The 19037-nt window shown below is 48.1% G+C and overlaps 1 protein-coding gene across 2 annotated transcripts in view; it reads right to left on the reverse strand.

Annotated features, from left to right (window-relative positions):
• CD247 (CD247 molecule) overlaps positions 1-15663 on the reverse strand; it is a 74368-nt gene extending 58705 nt beyond the window's left edge. The window contains exon 1 of one of the 2 annotated variants that reach the window (XM_049635158.1): positions 15365-15663. In XM_049635158.1, coding sequence (XP_049491115.1) covers positions 15365-15473 — 109 coding nt within the window. In that variant the 5' untranslated portion in view covers positions 15474-15663. The remainder of the gene's footprint in view (positions 1-15364) is intronic. The other variant, XM_049635160.1, reaches the window with a different exon arrangement.
• Positions 15664-19037: the final 3374 nt, after the last annotated feature.

A 19037-nucleotide genomic window follows, 5' to 3' on the forward strand; every position in this document is an offset into this window, starting at 1 on the left:
ACTCAACCCAATTCCGAGGGCGATAGAAGGTTTAAAACGCCATCTGCCACTCTTTCGTTATGACCCGAGCTTCTGGCGTGAATTAGAGAAGTGGCCTCCACGTGTCCATGTGCTGTTAATGAACTTGTATCTGCTGATCTCGACGCACTTTTGGCGATTCAGACACACATGCTTTCGCGTAACCGCTCACCTTTCTTGCCCGTAAAGGCTTGTTGCGCAGAGCAGAACTGTTTTGAGCACGGCTGAGCCACATGTTGTGATGCGCTGAGATCCTGAGAATAGAGACTCCGGGGGTGGGGGGGCAGACCTTTACTGTTGGGGTCTCCTTTCAAACCCAGAGATGGAAAACCGGGCCTAAGACGTAGTGAAGGTGAGTCTGGGCCCAAGCATCTGACTTCTGATCATTGCTCTTAACCAGGGGTTGGCAAAGTGTGGCCTGTGGCCAGATCTGAGGGGCTGTGGGTTCTGTAAATAAAGTTTGGTTGGCACATCACCACGCTCGTGGGTTTACATATCGTCCGTGGCCGCTCTTGCGCTCTGCCAGCCAAGTTGAGTAGTTGTGAAAAAGACCACGTGGCCCGTAAAGCCCAGGATGTTTACTATCTGGTCCTTTCGAGAAAAAGTTTGCTGAGCACTGCTTGACGCTGGGTGTCATCGGAGGGACCCCAGTGGTTCACACCTCAGGCGTACGGGGAGCACAAAGAAACAAATGCCCGAATCCCTGTGTCAAGAATCCTTCCGTTGGAAAAGCGACGTGTCACTACACGAACAGTTCATTAATAATACAAGAGTCGGATGACGACATGGGCCAGCAATCAAGGAGAGCACAGTGCAGCGACCTTAAGAGCTGGCATGTATCGGGCACTTAGGTCCTGGGCACCAAGCCCAGTCCTTCTCACGCATTACAGGGCCGCTTCCTCACAAAAAGAGACAGTGGCCCCTACCTGAAGGAAGACCATGTGTCAGATTAATGGTTGCTAACAAAAAGAAAAGGAATCGTGAGATTGTATTTTTTTTCTCTCATGGATGCCCTTTCATTTATTTGTTTAGGCTTTTTTTTTTTTTTTTGTAATATTTTACTTTGAGAGAGAGAGAGAGAATGCATGAAAGCAAGGAAGGAGCAGAGAGAGAGGGAGGGAGAGAATTTTCAGCAGGCTCCACCCTGAGCACGGAGCCTGATGCGGGGCTTGATCGCACGACCCTGGGATCGGGAACTAAGCTGAAATCAAGAGTCAGATGCTCAACCGCCTGAGCCACCCAAGTGCCCCTCATGAATACCCTTTGGGTACATCTTCCTGTACCTTCCCTGACTCCTAATTCCCACCCCTGCCCCCCTCTTTCTCTCACACGTATGTGTACACGTGCACAACCACACACACACACTTTTTTTGCAACAACAGAGAAAATCAAGGTCATCCCTAGTCCCCTATCCACCTGTGTGTAAACAAACAGGTCTCACTAGAATGAGAATGTATTCTTGACTGAAACACACTTTCCTGGCAAGTCAGGGCTGGACCTTAATCCAGTTTCTCAAAAGCTCATTGACTGCAGAAAGCTACAGAGAGAAGTGGCCAATTTCTAGTGACTCTTCCCCAGGAGAACATGCTTGAAGCATTTCTTTACTCAGAACAAAACCAGAACCGCCCTGCCTCACAGCTGGGGCCCCTGGCAGCTGTGACCTGGAAACATAACTCTTTCTTCTTCCCTCCCCAGCCAAGGAGACCACACGGAGGGCAGGAGGGGCCAGCCCCAGCTGCCACTGTGGCCTCTCCTCCTGCCAATGGAGGCCACTGCTATGGTGGAGCCAAGATGTCAGATTTGGAGCAGGAGAAAGGAGGCTCTGGAGCAGACAGAGACACTGTCTAAAGTCCAGAACAAGCCCCGAAGCTTGAATTACCATTCAGATTCATTTCGAGATCGCAGAATGTGCTGGCGATGTTTTTCTAAAGGGCAACCCCGGTGCTCCCGAGATGGGAGGTACCCTCCCTTCTGACAGACTTCTTCCATTTTCCGGAGGGAGGGAGGAGACAGAGCTGGCTCGGCAACCCCCCAATCGGCATCTCTGCCGGCCGTTTCAGCAGGGGCTCGACGGTCACCCAGGTAGGAAATGAATGTCTTAAGCTGCAAGTGTCCTTCCCTTAATGATGCCTGGTGGCAAAGACCCGTGTCTTTATCGCATGTTAACATGCCTCTTCCCTTTCCTCATTGAGCCGCATCATGGCGAATGGCAATTAGCGTTCAAAACAAATAAACTGAGCCATCGTAGAGAGAACCTTGCCAGATAGTCTTAGGAGAAGTTGAGAAGCGTCGTCAGGACCAGACCAGGCCAGCAGGGCGTGGGGGCAGGCTGTGCGTCAGGGTCCCGAGGGCCCTGAGTGGAAGATGCCCCCAGGCTCTCTACCCCAGGACCCACCCTGAGAGTGGGGAAGGAGGGTCCAGGGATTGGGGTGGGGGGCTACCGAGAACATTCGCAGGTGTTTGCTGGTTTCCTCAGGTGGGGACGTTGTGTTGCCTCCACCGGACCTGCCCTTTGCAACTCCCTTCTCCATCCATCACCCTTGAGGGTGGCAAGCAGCCCTCAGCTCCTCCCTTGAAGTTCATGACAAATGTCAGGCTCTTATCCCCCACCCAGAAGCAATACGGTTTGTGGAGGAGGGGGAGGGGCAGGCTGCCCGGGGTCAAAGCCCAGCTCCGGTTTGTGCTAGCCACACGCCGCCGAGCCTCCGTCCCCCCACCTGCAAAACGAAGACCAATAAAAGTGCCACAAGATTGGTTGACCTAAAACATGTGAAAAACACACAGCGAGCGAGTTCCTCTCAACAGGTGTTAGCTGTTCTTGCTGCTTGTCACTTCACTAAACCAGCCAGACATCCATCAGCCCTTGTGAGTTCTTGGAGCTCGGCGGCTGGGACTTGTTACAAGCAGCATTGTCCTGCTTGCACAGAAAACACATTCAGGATGAAGTAAGACGCATGACTCTGCTCTGAATTTTCTTTCAACCTCTGATAATGTTTCTGACAATGAAACATATCGTTAAAACACACTTTCTTCACTAAACAGGAAAATTACTTGAATGTCTCTCATTAGCTTTAATCTTCTCTCCCCAACCAGGTTAACCTAACAGATGCCCTGTCACTATAAGAGGCAAGTTTGGCTGCCAGAATCTTCTATCAGTGGGTCACTGTCCCTGTGGTCACCGCAGGCCCTGGACAACCTCAGCGGAGAAGTCAGAGATGCCACTGATTCAGCCACACAAAGGCATTTTCTTTTCCCTCCTGAGGGGGGGGTGCCCGGCAGGAGGGTGAGAATCCCGGGTGAAATGGCATTAACAGAAAACCCTTGAAGGGAAATCCTCCCAAGTCCTAAGAATCCATCCTGCCCACACTAGGTTGGGGAACAACCAAAAGGAAAATCTGGGCATGTCCCTCTTTAAGAAAATTAAACGTGGGGCGCCTGGGTGCCTCAGTCGTCCAAGCATCCAACTTGTTGTCAACTCAGGTCGTGATATCACAGTTCGCGACATGGAGCCCCTCTGTGCTGACAGCGTGGAGCCAGCTTAGGATTCTCTCTCTCCCTCTCTCTCTCTCCCTGCCCTCTCCACCTGTGCTCTCTCTCCCTCTCAAAATAAGTAAACGTTTTTTAAAAAGAAAATTAAATAGGCATGTTCGTTCTATGGAAATCCGATAAGTGAAAACGTACACTAATGAAAATTGCTAAATTAGAAAACAAATCCATCCATTCCTAAATGATTTGATAACACGCTTCTAAGCATGTTTTCTGCTCATGGAGGTGGCCGGTCGGCCACCGTCAGGGCCTCATAGGCAGGCTGAGCTAACACCACCCAGTCACCTGAGCTCCTGGTGGTCGCCATTCCAACGTGCCATGCATCTTCATGGGCACCTAAGACCCAAGCGGCCAGTTCAGGAAGCTCCATTTGCTTACAACATGGCAACCTGAAGGCCCAGAGGACTGACGGCTGGAGTAAGAATCCAAAAGTCCTGGGTTCAAGTGCTGACTCTGCCACATACTTTCTACGTGACATTCAGCTGGTTTATTGATTTCTTAGGCAAGCGTTTCTTCCCTGGTAAAATCTCCAAGTGGAACTTGGAGATATCTATCCTCCCCAGCTCAAATATTCTGTGATTCTGTCACATCAGGCCAGCCGCACATAGAAAGACTTCCCAGAGAGGTTCCATCTACTCTTCCTGTCACTGAAGGTAAAATTCACTGGCAGCGTTGGACCCCCCCCCACCCCAACCTAATCATATTACCACAAGCCACTTCTGATTACAAGGCAGTTAAACAACATGCGAGGCGCATGCTTGACGACTTTGCGAAATTAATTTCTCATAAGAATAAGCGCAAACTTAAGGTCACATTATTTTTAACAGTGCACTTAAATTGAGACATTAATTTTTTGCATTGCATTATTTTGAATTTGCATAATTCAAAATCCAATTACATGTGACTTGTGTATTCTCTCTAAAAGGGTTTTTTAAACCTTCGAGAGAGGGAACGGAGGTAGTAAAAGAGATTGGCGATGACGCTGGGTCAGACTTGGAGAAAGACCATGGGTTTGAGCGAACCCACAGGATGACTATCCAAGACCATAGAGAGGATGCCCTAGAGAGGACCCAGGACCCAGAAGCACAATACAGGTTTCCTTGGGTCACCACTCTGTACTAAGTTTGAGATGACTGGCCAATTTGGAAGGTAGATTTCTCCTTCTCCTCCTCCTCCTTCTCCTCCTCCTTCTTTCTTTTACAAAGAGAGAGAGCATGAGTGGGGGAAAGGGGACAGAGGGGAAAAAGAGAGAAAATCTTAAGCAGACTCCATCCTCAGTGCAAAGCCTGATGCAGAGCTGGATCCCACGACCCTGGGGTCATGACCTGAGCCGACATCAAGAGTTGGATGCTCAACTAACTGAGCCACCCAGGCACTTCTTCTTCTTCTTCTTCTTCTTCTTCTTCTTCTTCTTCTTCTTTAATTGAAATCACTCCCGGCTTGAATGCTGCTAGAAGATGTTCAACCCCCAAATTAAAAATGCCTAAAGAGCCAAATCCTCTCTTTATTCTTTGGCGCAGAGGAGACATTTTGTGCTCTTCAAAATGGCTGACAGGAATCTTCTGAGGAAGCTATGGTCTGAGAACAAACTAGGGATTCGATCAACTTCAAGGCTGAGACTTTGTGTTTAGAGCCATAGCTAGAAACTAACGGATGTTGCTTTTTCCAAACAAACGAAATCAAGAAATTGAAGATAAAAACTGTTCTCTAAATCTTCCCTTCCACATTCTCTCCCCTGCTGGGCCCTTTAGATTGCAAGAGTTCGTGATTATAACTTTATTCACAACCCATTTGAGGTTTCCAAGCAGCTCCCTCCCCAAGATGAGATGACAAAGCTTTGAAAATTAGAGGCACCCCTCCCCTCACCCCAAAGAGCTATCCTTGACGAGGTGCGCTCTGTTGAAATGGAAGGAATTTGCTTTATAGCAGCCTCCCTTGTGGAATTATGTATGGGAGCATTTAACAATACAGCATTTGCAATGGGCAGGTGAGAGCTGGCCAACTTTTTAAAGGGGATTTCACACACCAGGTCAGCAGGGAGATGGATAGGTGAGCTGCAGTGGATACAATTATTTGACTTTCTGAGCTGTTCTTTTTGAAGCCTCTACCCTTAATAGAAAGAAAAAGAATAATCCTCTTTGCCAACCTTTTGTAGCTCAATCTTTATTGTTCCCACTAAAATCCAAAGAAAACGGACAAGATTCATTTTGTCCAGAAAGCATGTGTGTATTTTATATAGGTCTGAGCTTTGAAGCATTGATAGTTAAGTGGGAGAAAAGACAAAGATTTCTCTCTAATCTGAGGACATCAAAGGGGGAATTTCTGAAGCGCTCTGGCCTAACTCAAAACGGCCCTGGGTGGTATCTCCCGATATATCCCTCCTTTGCTACTAAACTCAGCGTGGAAATTAGCACAGGCTCACAAAATGATGACAATTAGGCCAGACCGTACAGAAGCAGGCCTGTGGGTAAATTAAGACTTTGAGACAACGTGACCCACTGGGCCAGGGAAGCTTTTCTTTTACTTACGGGCTCTCAGTGACTCAGTGGGCATCTCTAAGACACTGGCCTGGTCACTGGGCTGCTTGGCCAACCATCTGTAGGACTGGTTGTTTGACTTTGGGTGCAGGAGATGTGCTTGGTTACTATTTACTCATTGCTAAGTCCAGTAGCTGACCTGGACTTTTGAACAATCAAAAGTTTGAACCATCAGATTGTTCAAGTATCTGTTTGAACAATCAGATATTAAAAATAATTGTCGGTCTGGTGCCACCAACTCTCGATGGCCAAAGTAGGCCAAACCCACCTGGTTGGATTGCTTGCCATTCTATTCCGAGGGCAGAAATAAACAAAGAAAAGCACCACATGCATTTGGACAACTTTAGTCAAAACACAGAAGATGGCCACCGTGGAAAGAACTGGTGAGAACTGGGGGAGCTCGCGACGCTTTCTGCTGACGGGGAAGTTCCTGAAACTGTTTTCGTACTGGGCTTCCACTGTGCGAAACACTCACCATCGGGAACTCTCTGGGTTGGGTTTTTAATTCTGAGTTCTGAGAACAGTACATTTTCCACCTTCTTTTGTCACCTGACTGCTGGTAACAAACGGGTAAGAGCGGGCCCAGGAGAGTCACGCATATCTGGGCTTGATTGGAAGGGGGCCTACGGGTTTCCACAGGAGGCAGTCAGCGTCTTAGTGGAGGGAGCTGGGAGGAAGAAGGACAGGACGGCGTGAAGGAAAGACAGCAGGCTCACATCGGGAGGTGGGGACGTTCTGAGGGGAGTTGGGGGACCTGGAGACTCTGCATCTATAAGGAGGCCACCCCTCCTCTCCAGGATCCTAGCGATTCTAGTCTGGACTTCTCGCCCCCCTCCGGCACAGAATCTCTGGAAGGTGCGCAGAGACGTCTCAGCTCTAGTGTGCACCTCCCTAGATTGCCAACTGTGAGTCCCGACCAACGTGCCAGGCACACCAAACCAGTCCCTGGTGCACACGGAAACACATAGGACGTGCCCGGGACGTGTCCGTCAGTGCACAGACGGGCACATACGCACACCAGGCACAGCAGTGCGTGAACGCTGGACACCAGTGCATGCACGCACACACTGGAACACACCAGAACACACACACACGAACACACACTCGCACATGGCATCCCACACCAGCACATGCACAGTAGGGCACGGGCGCCTGCACCCCCACCAGAGCACTTGGGTCAGCACGCACTGGCACACACGTTTGCTAGGACCGGGCTTGGGCACAGGCTACTCCCACGGTGGAGTCACCTGGTAACAGCTGCCTTCTCCCCGGAGCAGGTCGCTCTGGCCATTCTGGGCCCTGTCTTTTTTTTTTTTAATTTTTTTTTAATGTTTATTTATTTTTGAGACAGAGCATGAACGGGGGAGGGGCAGAGAGAGAGAGGGAGACACAGAATCCGAAGCAGGCTCCAGGCTCTGAGCGGTCAGCACAGAGCCCGATGCGGGGCTCGAACTCACGGACCGCGAGATCGTGACCTGAGCCGAAGTCGGAGGCTCAACCCACTGAGCCACCCAGGCACCCCAGGTTGTCTTTTTCTATTCTTTCCCCCCTAACACCTCTTCTCTCCAATTCTCCATCACCACCCTCAGCCCGCATGATGAAAGGGCAGTTCTAACTCAGGGGCCGTCACATTATGTCTTAGACCCAGGCAGGGGTATCGCATGGAGGGGAACTGGCGAAACACAGAAACGCAGCGCTGAGTTTCTAGTATCTACAGCGACAGAGAGAAGTAGGCATTTGTTATATCCTAAATGGTGGCGTCGGCTTACATTCTGGGCTGTCCTCCCCAAACCCCAAGGCTTGCAAAGGCAATGCACTCTTAGCCCAGCGCCCTGCAAATGTCCTGTGGAAGCTCTTGAACACTCCTGTCCCAGCCGTCCTGCCGGCCAGCTTTGGGAAGGTACCAGAAATTCACATACGTGGTTCTTCAATGCTTCACGTACTTTTCTCTGCAGCGGATTTCTTAACTTGATTTGTTTTGCTCCAGTCACCAGCAAAAGGGTTTGCCCTCCCTGAGCTCAGCTCAAGCAAATGCAAGGGGACTCAGGGCATAAATCATTGAAGACTGCTCACAGACGTTTGTCATTCAAAGGCAATTCCCCCACTCCTTGAGGATTTTCACAAAAACAAACAAGCCAAAAAACCAATCTCCACTCAGTCTGTGTGTAACACTGTACTGTTCTTTAAAATCTCACACGTAAAACCTTACACACTGTATGAAGACACGTTTTTATCCAACAGATGAATTACAGGCTATTACTTAGAATCTAAACCTCTCAAATACGATTTAACCTCATTTAGCTTTACACGTTTGGTTTTCACATACACGTAGGGCGGCGGGGCTGCGGAAGGCGAACACACAGACCTGTGTCGGTTGCAAACTGAGGGCCATCCCTCCCAAGACAAGCTCCCAAACAGCTCTATTTCTTAACAGTGAAACAGAGAAGAAAGATTTTACCAAATCTGTGGGAAACCCGAGCTCAGAATTGTAGTAACGTGCCAGAGAGAAGCATAATTCCGTATCAACTACCGAATATTTCGTACACTCGGCAGAAAAAAAAAAAAAAAAAGCCTATTACACGAGGACATACAGCATCAAAATTATTATTTCTTCCAAAATTGAGAGGAAAACAGTAAAGGATGCTTATTAAAAGGAACGCCTTCACAGGTCGGCCTCAGAGTTCAGTCACCAGGGGTATGACATTGTCAAATGACGAGCGAGCACCCGGGAAAGAGGCTGCAGAGAACACTCGAGAATGTATACACGGGACAAGGTTGTCAGAGAAACCGGCTTTGGGGCCTCGCTCTACTCTTAGGCCAGGTCATCAAAGCTCGGCGCCTCGTTGTCTGTGTTCACAAAGAGAGAATCCTACTGCTTCATCTGCTGCCCGCATAGGATGGCAACGAGGACCCAGTAAGGAAGGGTGTAGGAAGTCACTTCGTAACTATAAAGGGATGACTGCGTTCAGAGAGCGGCGGTCTGGACGGGGCAGGGATCCTGCCAGTCCTTGTTTTCTAATGCTTTCTATTTATTTATTTTTCCCCCCACCTTGAGCTGAAAATCAGTTGCTGAGGAGCACAAATCATAGCAGGCAAGCAAAGTGGTTGGTGGAAACTCCTGACACCTCCCCCACTGCAGTCCCGCTGCTTCAGACAGCAATCTGCTCTCTCTTCAAGTCACTTCTTACCAACCAAGTCCTTGGGTGCCCCCCCCCCCCGCCCCCGATACATCTGCAGTCAGGGCACGAGCATAAGGGTTTTAATAAGCCAGAAAACGCTGGGCCTCGTCCTTGGATTTTTCACGCCAGAGGCTCCCGCGAGAGAGTTAGAGATATTGTGATAAAGGTGGAAGTCCAGACCTAAAAAGTATTTGGAGCCGCACGGAGTCGAAGTTTAGTTTCCGAATCCTGGGAGCCAATGCCAGCGCGGTGGGGGCCGAAAAGGAAATGTTCTCAAAAAGTGCGATTTCAAGACCACATGCAATTCCTTTGCTAGGCGCAAGGCACGTTCGACTCTCTCCTTTTCTCATCTCGCAGATGAGAAACCAAAGCCCGGAGAGAGCTGTCTGCCCAAGTTCACCCCGCGATTTAGCGACAGAGAAGAAGAAAGATGTTATCCAGCTGTCGCCCTGGGAAAAATGACGCTTGTTGTCTTTTGCAGGTTGTGAGACTGGGGCCCACATGCTGACTGGCTACGACTTTTCGGGGAACCTTTTGTGAGCGGCACTTCTGAGTGGCGTCTCTGCTCCCCAGTACCCTGCGGGAGGCAGACATGACTGCCGCCATCTTATAGAGGAAGGACAGGCTCTGAGGGCGGCAGCTCAGAATCCAGATCTTTCTAGCTCCACGGCCCGCTCTCTCCCTCCACTGTGTAGCTGCCCCAGAGAAGACAGGACATTTGCAGACGGTCAGAGTTAGGAAACAGTTCTCTTTCCTCCACTGGATCATTTTCAACAGAAGCCTAAAGTATCCTGCGAAATGTTCTTTAACTTACTCTTTTAACTGTCAACCCGAGAGAAATTAGCCCAAGGACATAATTCAAAAGACAATTTTAAAGCTATGTATGTAAAGATTTTCTTGCAGGCTTAGCTATAATAACAAAAATTAGAAACAGCCCAGTGTCCAACAATAAAGAAGTAGGAAACTACGTTACATAAACTCTGGAAGTTTACATAGCAATTAAAAACCATCGTGAAGGCTAGGCCTAAAAAAAAAAATGCTCACGATAGATTATTAAGAAAAATAAGCACACGGAAATGCTTTTATGATGGCAACCATAAAAAGATTCGTGTACACTCTTTTTAAAATATTGGAATGGAACATAAAGAAGGAAAATTGAAGTTATTGGGCTAGCTTGTAAGATTTTGGATTTAAAAAATGTGTAACTTCCTCCAATGAGTTTATGATATTTTTGTGAAAATACCTCAAATTAAGAGAAGCGATAGTTACTTGGAACGTTTAGTTGGTAACTCAGACCAAATCAGACTACACTGGCTAAACTGCTTTTTTCTTTCCATATTTTGAGGCAATTGTATACTGTGATTTTTGCCATCATCCACAAACTCTTATTTTTCTCCTGGTGCCTCTCATTAATGAGTTTTTTTTTCCTTTTTAAGTTTATTACTTAACATTCTCCCACAGTGGATAGCCTTGTTTATTTTCTGCTTTTTCCTTAGGGTTTAAGCCAAGTCAGAAAAACGAACGTCTTCCTTCATTCGTTTATGTTTGAGATATAATATTATTTGAATCATATGAAATTATCTTGTTTGTAGGTCCAAAAACAAATAGCGGAAATTTTATATCAAAAATTTTAATAACAGCAGATTGTATCTTAAACCATCCCAGCAACTCATTTTGAGTCACTCTGTTTCCTCAAACTGTCCTGTCCCCTCCACCAGCCAAATTTTGTTTGGTTGGTTGGTAGGTGGGTTTAGATTTAAATGCTAAATTCTCAAAAAAAATAAAAAAATAAAAAAATAAATGCTAAATTCTCTAGAAGGGAAGTCCAAATAACACCATTCCAATATATTCCTTGTAAACCATTAAAGTTAACATAATTACGTGGAAACATCTAGAATTCTTTCGTTCACCCACTTTAATTCATTTGACACGTATTTATTGCGTGTGGACTCAACTCATGGCAGTGCGCTAAGCGCTAGGCACCTCTCTAAACAAGACTGAGGTGTCTTTTCCCTTGGGGAACATAGACTCCTTTTTGCAGGCTGGGAGGGATGGCTAAGAAAGGTGGTGACTCACCAGATCAGTTTGTTTCAACTAACGTGCCAAGTGACTGGTTTGGATTCTTTATTAAGCAGATTGAATGTTTGCTCAAATTGATTTAATCTACCATCAGGTCAGTGTTAATAAGAACTCGCCCGGGCCCGAGCAGAGAAGAAGTCTATATTGAGCTGTCCCCGCTGTTTATTTAATCCATTAGCTGACCACAGGTACATATGGCTCAGGAGAAAAAGACTCCCGAAGGGTGTCTTTGGACAGCTCTAATGCAAAACAGTTCCCGAAGAAGTGCCTTAACTGTTCTAAATAAAACACAAGACACGATGCCTGGGGGACTCTCGAAAGTAAGACTGCACATCCAGTAAAAGTTAAATCTTATTTTTTAAAGACAAAGGCAAAAATAAAAAAAAACATTTTTCAAAACATACAGCAGTGGTCAGTTACCTAAGCGACAGCTTCCCAGAACTGTTTCTGGGGGACATTTCACAGCAGTGGGGTCTCTAAGCCAGCAAGTGGGAGAAATGCCAAAGGAGAGAACTTAAGCAGCTCATCTGGATGAGCAGTGCCAGTGACAGGACGTCGAAATATTGGTGAAAATGCCATTGTCCTGGCACCGCTTAGGAGTTCCCCTCATGTCCAGCCCTGAGCAGCTTAAGCAGAGATCTGGCGTTCGAGACGTTTGCATTTAAATACCCAGTCAGGGGCGCCTGGGTGGCGCAGTCGGTTGAGCGTCCGACTTCAGCCAGGTCACGATCTCGCGGTCCGTGAGTTCGAGCCCCGCGTCAGGCTCTGGGCTGATGGCTCGGAGCCTGGAGCCTGTTTCCGATTCTGTGTCTCCCTCTCTCTCTGCCCCTCCCCCGTTCATGCTCTGTCTCTCTCTGTCCCAAAAATAAATAAAAAACGTTGAAAAAAAAATTTAAAAAAAAATAAATACCCAGTCACTGGACACCCATGCCAAGCATTCAGCTTCGAGATCTGTGTGGCCATCCCGACCAGTGACGAGCTGGTGGACTTTGCCCTCTAATTTCCTCCCCCTAACTATTTAGATTATACACTTGGGAGCATGTTTTCACTTTGGGGGAGTATCCCCTACAGAATAAGTGTCTTAAAAAAGAAAAACGGCGGTTCGGACGCTCATCCGGTGACCTGCCCAAGCTTTGATCCTTGTTCACAGTTGGCCCCCCCCACCGCTCACATGTGCCTGTGCTGTAGGCTCAGAAATCAAAAGGAGGATGAGTGGGACTTCGACAGATGGAGAAAATGTCCAGTGCTGTTTACAACCCAGCTGAGAGCAAATTAAGAATTCTAACCATGGGTTTCCATTTCCTGTTGCTAGATGTTGAGAACAAGAAAACAGACCGTGATGTAATAATAGTAATAATTAATACAGCTTCCATGTATTGGCTGTCTGCTCTGTGTCGGGCATATTACATTCATTTCTCATCTTTACAGTTCTGCAAGGAAAGTTATCCTTACTTTAGAGGGGAGAAAACTAAGGCCCAGAGAGGTTAAGTAACCTGCCTACCGTTGCACAGCTAGGAAAGTGGCAACACCGGGACTCCATCTATGATTGGCCTGACTTTTGCCACCACATCCAGCCATCTCCTTGAAAGTACGGCTGCAACCCAGCCCGGGGGGCCTGCTTTTCCTGAGGGTTTGGGGCCGTGCTGCATCTCCTGGCTGGAGAAAGGACCGTGGCCACACTGACCAGCTGGAAGCATTCTTGGCCACAGTGGGGTAGGGAGGTAGGGGTACTGAGTAGCTGAGGGCCCTGCAGGCAAAAGCGTGCGCCTGCTGCTAGGCACACCACCTTTGTCGCGACTAGCCTCAGACCCCGGCGACCGGCTTGGCAGACTCTCACCCGGGGAGACCTCCTCCCGTAGAGACGCTCGGTCATTATTTGCTTTGATCCTCACGATCTGGGCATTTCCATAAAAGGCAAATGGAAAGATCTCTAAAAGGCAGACTTTTAAAAAGTTGGGAGGGGCGCCTGGGTGGCTCAGCCGGTGGAGCGTCCAACCTCGGCTCGGGTCGTGACCTCGCAGTTGGTGAGTTCGAGCCCCGCGTCGGGCTCTGTGCTCAGAGCCTGGAGCCTGCTTCGGATTCTGTGTCTCCCCCTCTCTCTCCCCCTCCCCCGCTCATGCTCGGTCTCTCTGTCAAAAATAAATAAACATTAAAAAAAAATTTTTTTTTAAAGAGTTCGGAGATAGGTGACTTCACTGAGCAAGAAAAGAGAGACCTCAGCTCAAATTCTGTCAGCGGCCTTTCCGCGGAGCAAAGTTGTAAAGGCAACACGATGCCATTCGCAGCCCTGGGGCTTACAGGCCCAAGTCTCTCCTCACCTCACCTCAACTGGGCTGAACGCTTGGAAGAACCCTCTCGGGGGAGTAGCTGAAAGGGCCGTCCCCACACCAGCACAGCAAGGGGCCTCGCAGGATGGAAAATCCTGTCCATCCTGTTTCTTCCTCCTGGGCGCTGTGTGTGGAACTGGGCAAGGCCCGCATCTCGTCTGCTGGGTGGGGTCTCGTTTGTCACTCGTGGCAGCCACCGTCACCCAAGCAGCTTTTCTTTTTTTTTTTCCCCTCATCTAACTCTAGTTTGCTGCTACCTTGGCCCCGAGGCCGACACAAACAGACCGGTGAGGAAACCGCGTAGAAGTACCTCGTGGCCTGAAGCCCAGGGTCTGAAGCCATTGCCATCAGCTGTTCCCCTGAAATCACTGAATCCACTGGCTACTGTGGCATCAGGGACCCTCTTGTCCCCCGCACGCAGGACGGGCCCGGGACTTGCTCTGGGGCCCTCACCTCACAGGGCCGTGTGACTCACACCGAACAAGGCTCTTCCGAGAAGAACGCTGTGACCTTACAGAGTTTTCAGAACCCCTGAGGTGTCAGGCTGGGGCTGTGCCATGTTCCCTGTCAGGAACAGAAGCACCAGGGGCCTCCCCTGCCCTCTCAGCACTGTCGCCAAACGCTCTCCCGCACTGAGGTGACCCGTGACGTGGAGAAGGGACATGTGTTTGTGACCTGTCTTCCTGTTTCTTTAGGTTCAAATACAGCTGCTCCTGTTTCTGGTAAAAATGCCATGATACCAATCTCCTGAGACAGTCTAGTTTGTCTTTCTTTTCGCATGTGGTCCTCATAATTTGGCCTAGACAACACGGTGGGAGTGAAAGGAGTCTAGAAAAGCCCAGCTCCCGCGAGCGAAAATGAGGTGAGGAGTAAGTTCTCTCACTGGTCGGTTGTTATGCACGACGGCGACTTAACAGGTCACATCCTCTCATCCGTCCCTACGTTCTGTCAGCGTCTCTAGCTTTTTGGCCTCAGATAGAGGGCTGCTTGCAGTGAGGGTGGTGGGTGAGTCACTGAGCCACGATGGGTGTGTCCCAGGGCAGCCCCTGGCCGTGGGGGGGCAGGGACACCCATGACAGAGCTGAGTGTAGACACGGGCCCCGAGGAAGGCCCCTTCCGTCCTTCGTGGACATCGCTGCTCAGTCCCTGCCCCGTCCAGGTGCTTCAAGTCAGCCGGACTCACAGCCGTGACCCCGTCTGACCGAGAGAAGTGTTTTTTGTTGGCAAAGGACAAAGGAAAGAGGCCAAGTGACGGAGCCAGCCAGGGGGTACGAGGAGAAGACGCAGAGACGAGACGAGCGTCGCAGTACGAAAAGTGGCCTGGCTGACGTGTTCTCATCCCATCCAGCGTCTGTTAAATACTCCCTCTCTTTTTCTCCGCACTGGGCCTGCCTCAGTCGCTCCTCTGCCCCCTTCCTCCCTGTCCTTTCCCCTCCATGGACTGTCCTCTCTTCTGTTAGCACTAGAAACACCTGTATTGGGGGCAGGTGTGCGTTGAAGCAGCTGGGTCTGAGCCGATGCCCAGCTCGGCTGTAAGGGAGCAGATCCAACCTGCTCAGCTTCGAAAGAGACGCCAGCTCCTCGTTACCCCTCCGCTACGTACCCACCCCCCCACACACACACACACACGCAAGAAGAGTTTCTGGAAGTTCCTTGCCATCCATCTGTCCGGCCTTACCTGTTCCTGGGAGCTGTGTCTGCAGCAGGGCCATGATGACAAGCACCTTCCACATCACCTTGTCCTTTCCCCCAGGGTGGCACCAGGAGGCCGAGGCTGTGGCAGCCATGGCTGGGACCCAGAAGAGAGACGGTGTCTCTGCTTTGTGCTGCTGCCTCCTCAGGAAGTAGAGGACTGTGGGGCCTTTGAGAAGGCAGACACCTGCCAGCAAGGCCAAGAAACGCACTCCCCCTTTCGGTTCATAGGCAGGAAGCTCTGGAGGTTTGAGGGTTTGAGGTGTGTGTGTGTGTGTGTGTGTGTGTGTGTGTGTGTGTCTACATCTTGCTTTTTCTCTCATTTAACCATTGTTTTACTCTCCTTTTCTCCTAATTTTTGTTTAATTTTTATCTAACTCCTATCTTGATGGGTGAAGCCAGTCCCTAGGCGAACAGGAGTTCCCAATGCGTGTAAGGACATTTTCCTGGACTTACATTTTTTTTTTTAATTTTTTTTTAACATTTATTTATTTTTGAGACAGAGAGAGACAGAGCATGAACGGGGGAGGGTCAGAGAGAGAGGGAGACAGAGAATCTGAAACAGACTCCAGGCTCTGAGCTGTCAGCACAGAGCCCGACGCGGGGCTCGAACTCACAGACTGTGAGATCATGACCTGAGCCGAAGTCGGCCGCTTAACTGACTGAGCCACCCAGGCGCCCCTGGACTTACATATTTTATAGATGTTGGTGAGACGGCAGAGCTCTGGATCCAGGAGAAATGCAGAGACAGAATACCTGGGCTTTGGTGCCTATCTCTGCCACCCAGGTGCTGTGTGGCCTTCAGTAACTCACTCAGCGTCTCTAGACATCAGCATCCTTACCTGTAAAGCAAATGGCTGGAGTAGATCTGAGGTTACAGATCCAAACTTGGCCTGAGTTGGAACCACGTAGTATTTCAAATGCTTTTGCTGGTCGTCAACATTGAAACATTGGCATAATTTACAATAATAAAAAGATAAATACCTACAAACAAATGTAATAAAAAGCGTTAGTTAGATCTATATGAAATAAATTTTAGGGGCGCCTGGGTGGCTCAGTCGGTTAAGCGGCCGACTTCGGCTCAGGTCATGATCTCACAGTCCGTGAGTTCGAGCCCCGCGTCGGGCTCTGTGCTGACAGCTCGGAGCCTGGAGCCTGTTTCTGATTCTGTGTCTCCCTCTCTCTGACCCTCCCCTGTTCATGCTCTGTCTCTCCCTGTCTCAAAAATAAATAAAACGTTAAAAAAAAAATTTTTTTAAAACATTACTGAAGGATGCAGAAGGGACCTGGGTATATGGAAAAATCTATGGTCTTTGATAATCTTAAGAAGACTACAATTCTTTGTAAACGAATCAATCCATTCCACTAAAAGTATCAACACACAAATAAAACTCCTACAATTCAACAATAAGAAAACATAACCCAATTAAAAATTGGCCAAAGATGGGGCGCCTGGGTGGCTCAGTCAGTTAAGCGGCCGACTTCAGCTCAGGTCATGATCTCGCGGTTCACGAATTCAAGCCCTGCGTTGGGCTCTGTGCTGACAGCTCAGAGCCTGGAGCCTGCTTCAGATTCTGGGTCTCCCTCTCTCTCTCTGTCCCTACCCCGCTCAAGCTCTGTCTCTCTCTGTCTAAAAAATAAATAAACATTAAAAAAAAATTGGCCAAAGATCAAAATAGGTATTTCTCCAAAGAAGATAAGCACACGAGAAGGATCTCAACATCGTTAGATAAATGCAAAGCAAAACTGCAGTGACATTGGCCATGGAAACATTGTTCTCGAGATGTCTCCTCAGGCAAGGGAAGCAGGAACAAAATTGGGACTATTTTTAAAAACTATTGGGAATACACCAAAATAAAAACTTTTTGCACAGTGAAGGAAATTATCAACAAAATGACAGGGCAACCTATTGAATGGGAGAAGATATTTGCAAATGACATATGCAATAAGGGGTTAATATCTAAAATACATGAAGAACTTAAACAACTCAACACCCAAAACTGATTAAAAATGGGCAAAAGACCTGAACAGACATTTTTCCAAAGAAGACATCCAGATGACCAAGAGACATGAAAAGATGCTCAACATCACTCATCATCAGGAAATTGCAAATTAAAACCACAATGAGGGGCGCCTGGGTGGCTCAGTCAGTTGAGCATCCGACTTTTTTTTTTTTTTTTAATTTTTTTTTAACGTTTTATTTATTTTTGAGACAGAGAGAGACAGAGCATGAACGGGGGAGGGGCAGAGAGAGAGGGAGACACAGAATCGGAAGCAGGCTCCAGGCTCTGAGCCATCAGCCCAGAGCCCGATGCGGGGCTCGAACTCACGGACCACGAGATCGTGACCTGAGCTGAAGTCGGCCGCTTAACCGACTGAGCCACCCAGGCGCCCCAAGCATCCGACTCTTGATTTCAACTCAGGTCATGGTTCCAGGGTCATGGGATCTAGTCCTGTGTCAGGCTCCAAGCTCAAGATTCTCTCTCTCCCCCTCTGCCCTTCTCCCCTGCTCTCTCTCTTCTCTAAAATAAAATTAAATAACTAAATTTAAAAAAAGACAACGAAATATCACCTCACATCTGCCAGAATGGCTAAAATTAAAACAAGTGTTGATGAGAATGGGAAGAAAAAGTAACCCTTGTGCACCATTGAGGGAATGTGAATTGATGAGGCCACTGTGGAAAACATGGATGTTCCTCAAAAAATTCAAAATTGGATTACCATATGATTCAGTAATTCCATTACTGGGTGTTTACCCAAAGGAAAAGGAAACACTAATTTAAAAAGATATATGCATCCCTATGTTTATTGCAGCATTATTTATTTTTTTTAATTTTTTTTTTTAACGTTTATTTATTTTCGAGACAGGGAGAGACAGAGCATGAACAGGGGAGGGTCAGAGAGAGGGAGACAGAATCTGAAGCAGGCTCCAGGCTCCGAGCTGTCAGCACAGAGCCCGACGCGGGGCTCGAACTCACGGACCGCGAGATCGTGACCTGAGCCGAAGTCGGCCGCCCAACCGATTGAGCCACCCAAGCGCCCCAGCAGCATTATTTAAAATAGCCAGGATACAGAAGCAGCCCAAGTATTCATCCACAGGTGAACGGATAAAGAAGATATGGTATACATATACTACGGAATATTACTCAGCCACAGAAAAGAGTGACATCTTGCCATTCGCAACAACATGGGTGGATGTAGAGGGTATAACGCTAAGTGAAATAAGTCAACCAGAGAAAGACAAATACCATATGATTTCACTCGTATGTGGGAATTTAAGAAATAAAACAAATGAACAAAGAGAAAAAGAGACCAAAAAAAAAAAAAAAAAAAACCAAACCAGACTCTGATACAGAGAACAAACTGGTGGTTGCCAGAGGGGAGGGGAATTGGGGGCTGGGTAAGAGAAAAGAAGAAGAGGAAGAAGAAGAAGAAGAAGAAGAAGAAGAAGAAGAAGAAGAAGAAGAAGAAAAGAAAAGAAAAGAAGAGAAGAAGAAGAAGAAGAAGAAGAAGAAGGGAAGAAGAAGAAGAAGAAGAAGAAGAAGAAGAAGAAAAGAAGAGAAGAAGAGAAGAAGAAGAAGAAGAAGAAGAAGAAGAAGAAGAAGAAGAAGGGAAGAAGAAGAAGAAGAAGAAGAAGAAGAAGAAGAAGAAGAAGAAGA

The sequence above is a fragment of the Panthera uncia genome, chromosome F1 (genome assembly GCF_023721935.1).
Source record: "Panthera uncia isolate 11264 chromosome F1, Puncia_PCG_1.0, whole genome shotgun sequence".
In the NCBI taxonomy this organism is placed as follows: domain Eukaryota; kingdom Metazoa; phylum Chordata; class Mammalia; order Carnivora; family Felidae; genus Panthera; species Panthera uncia.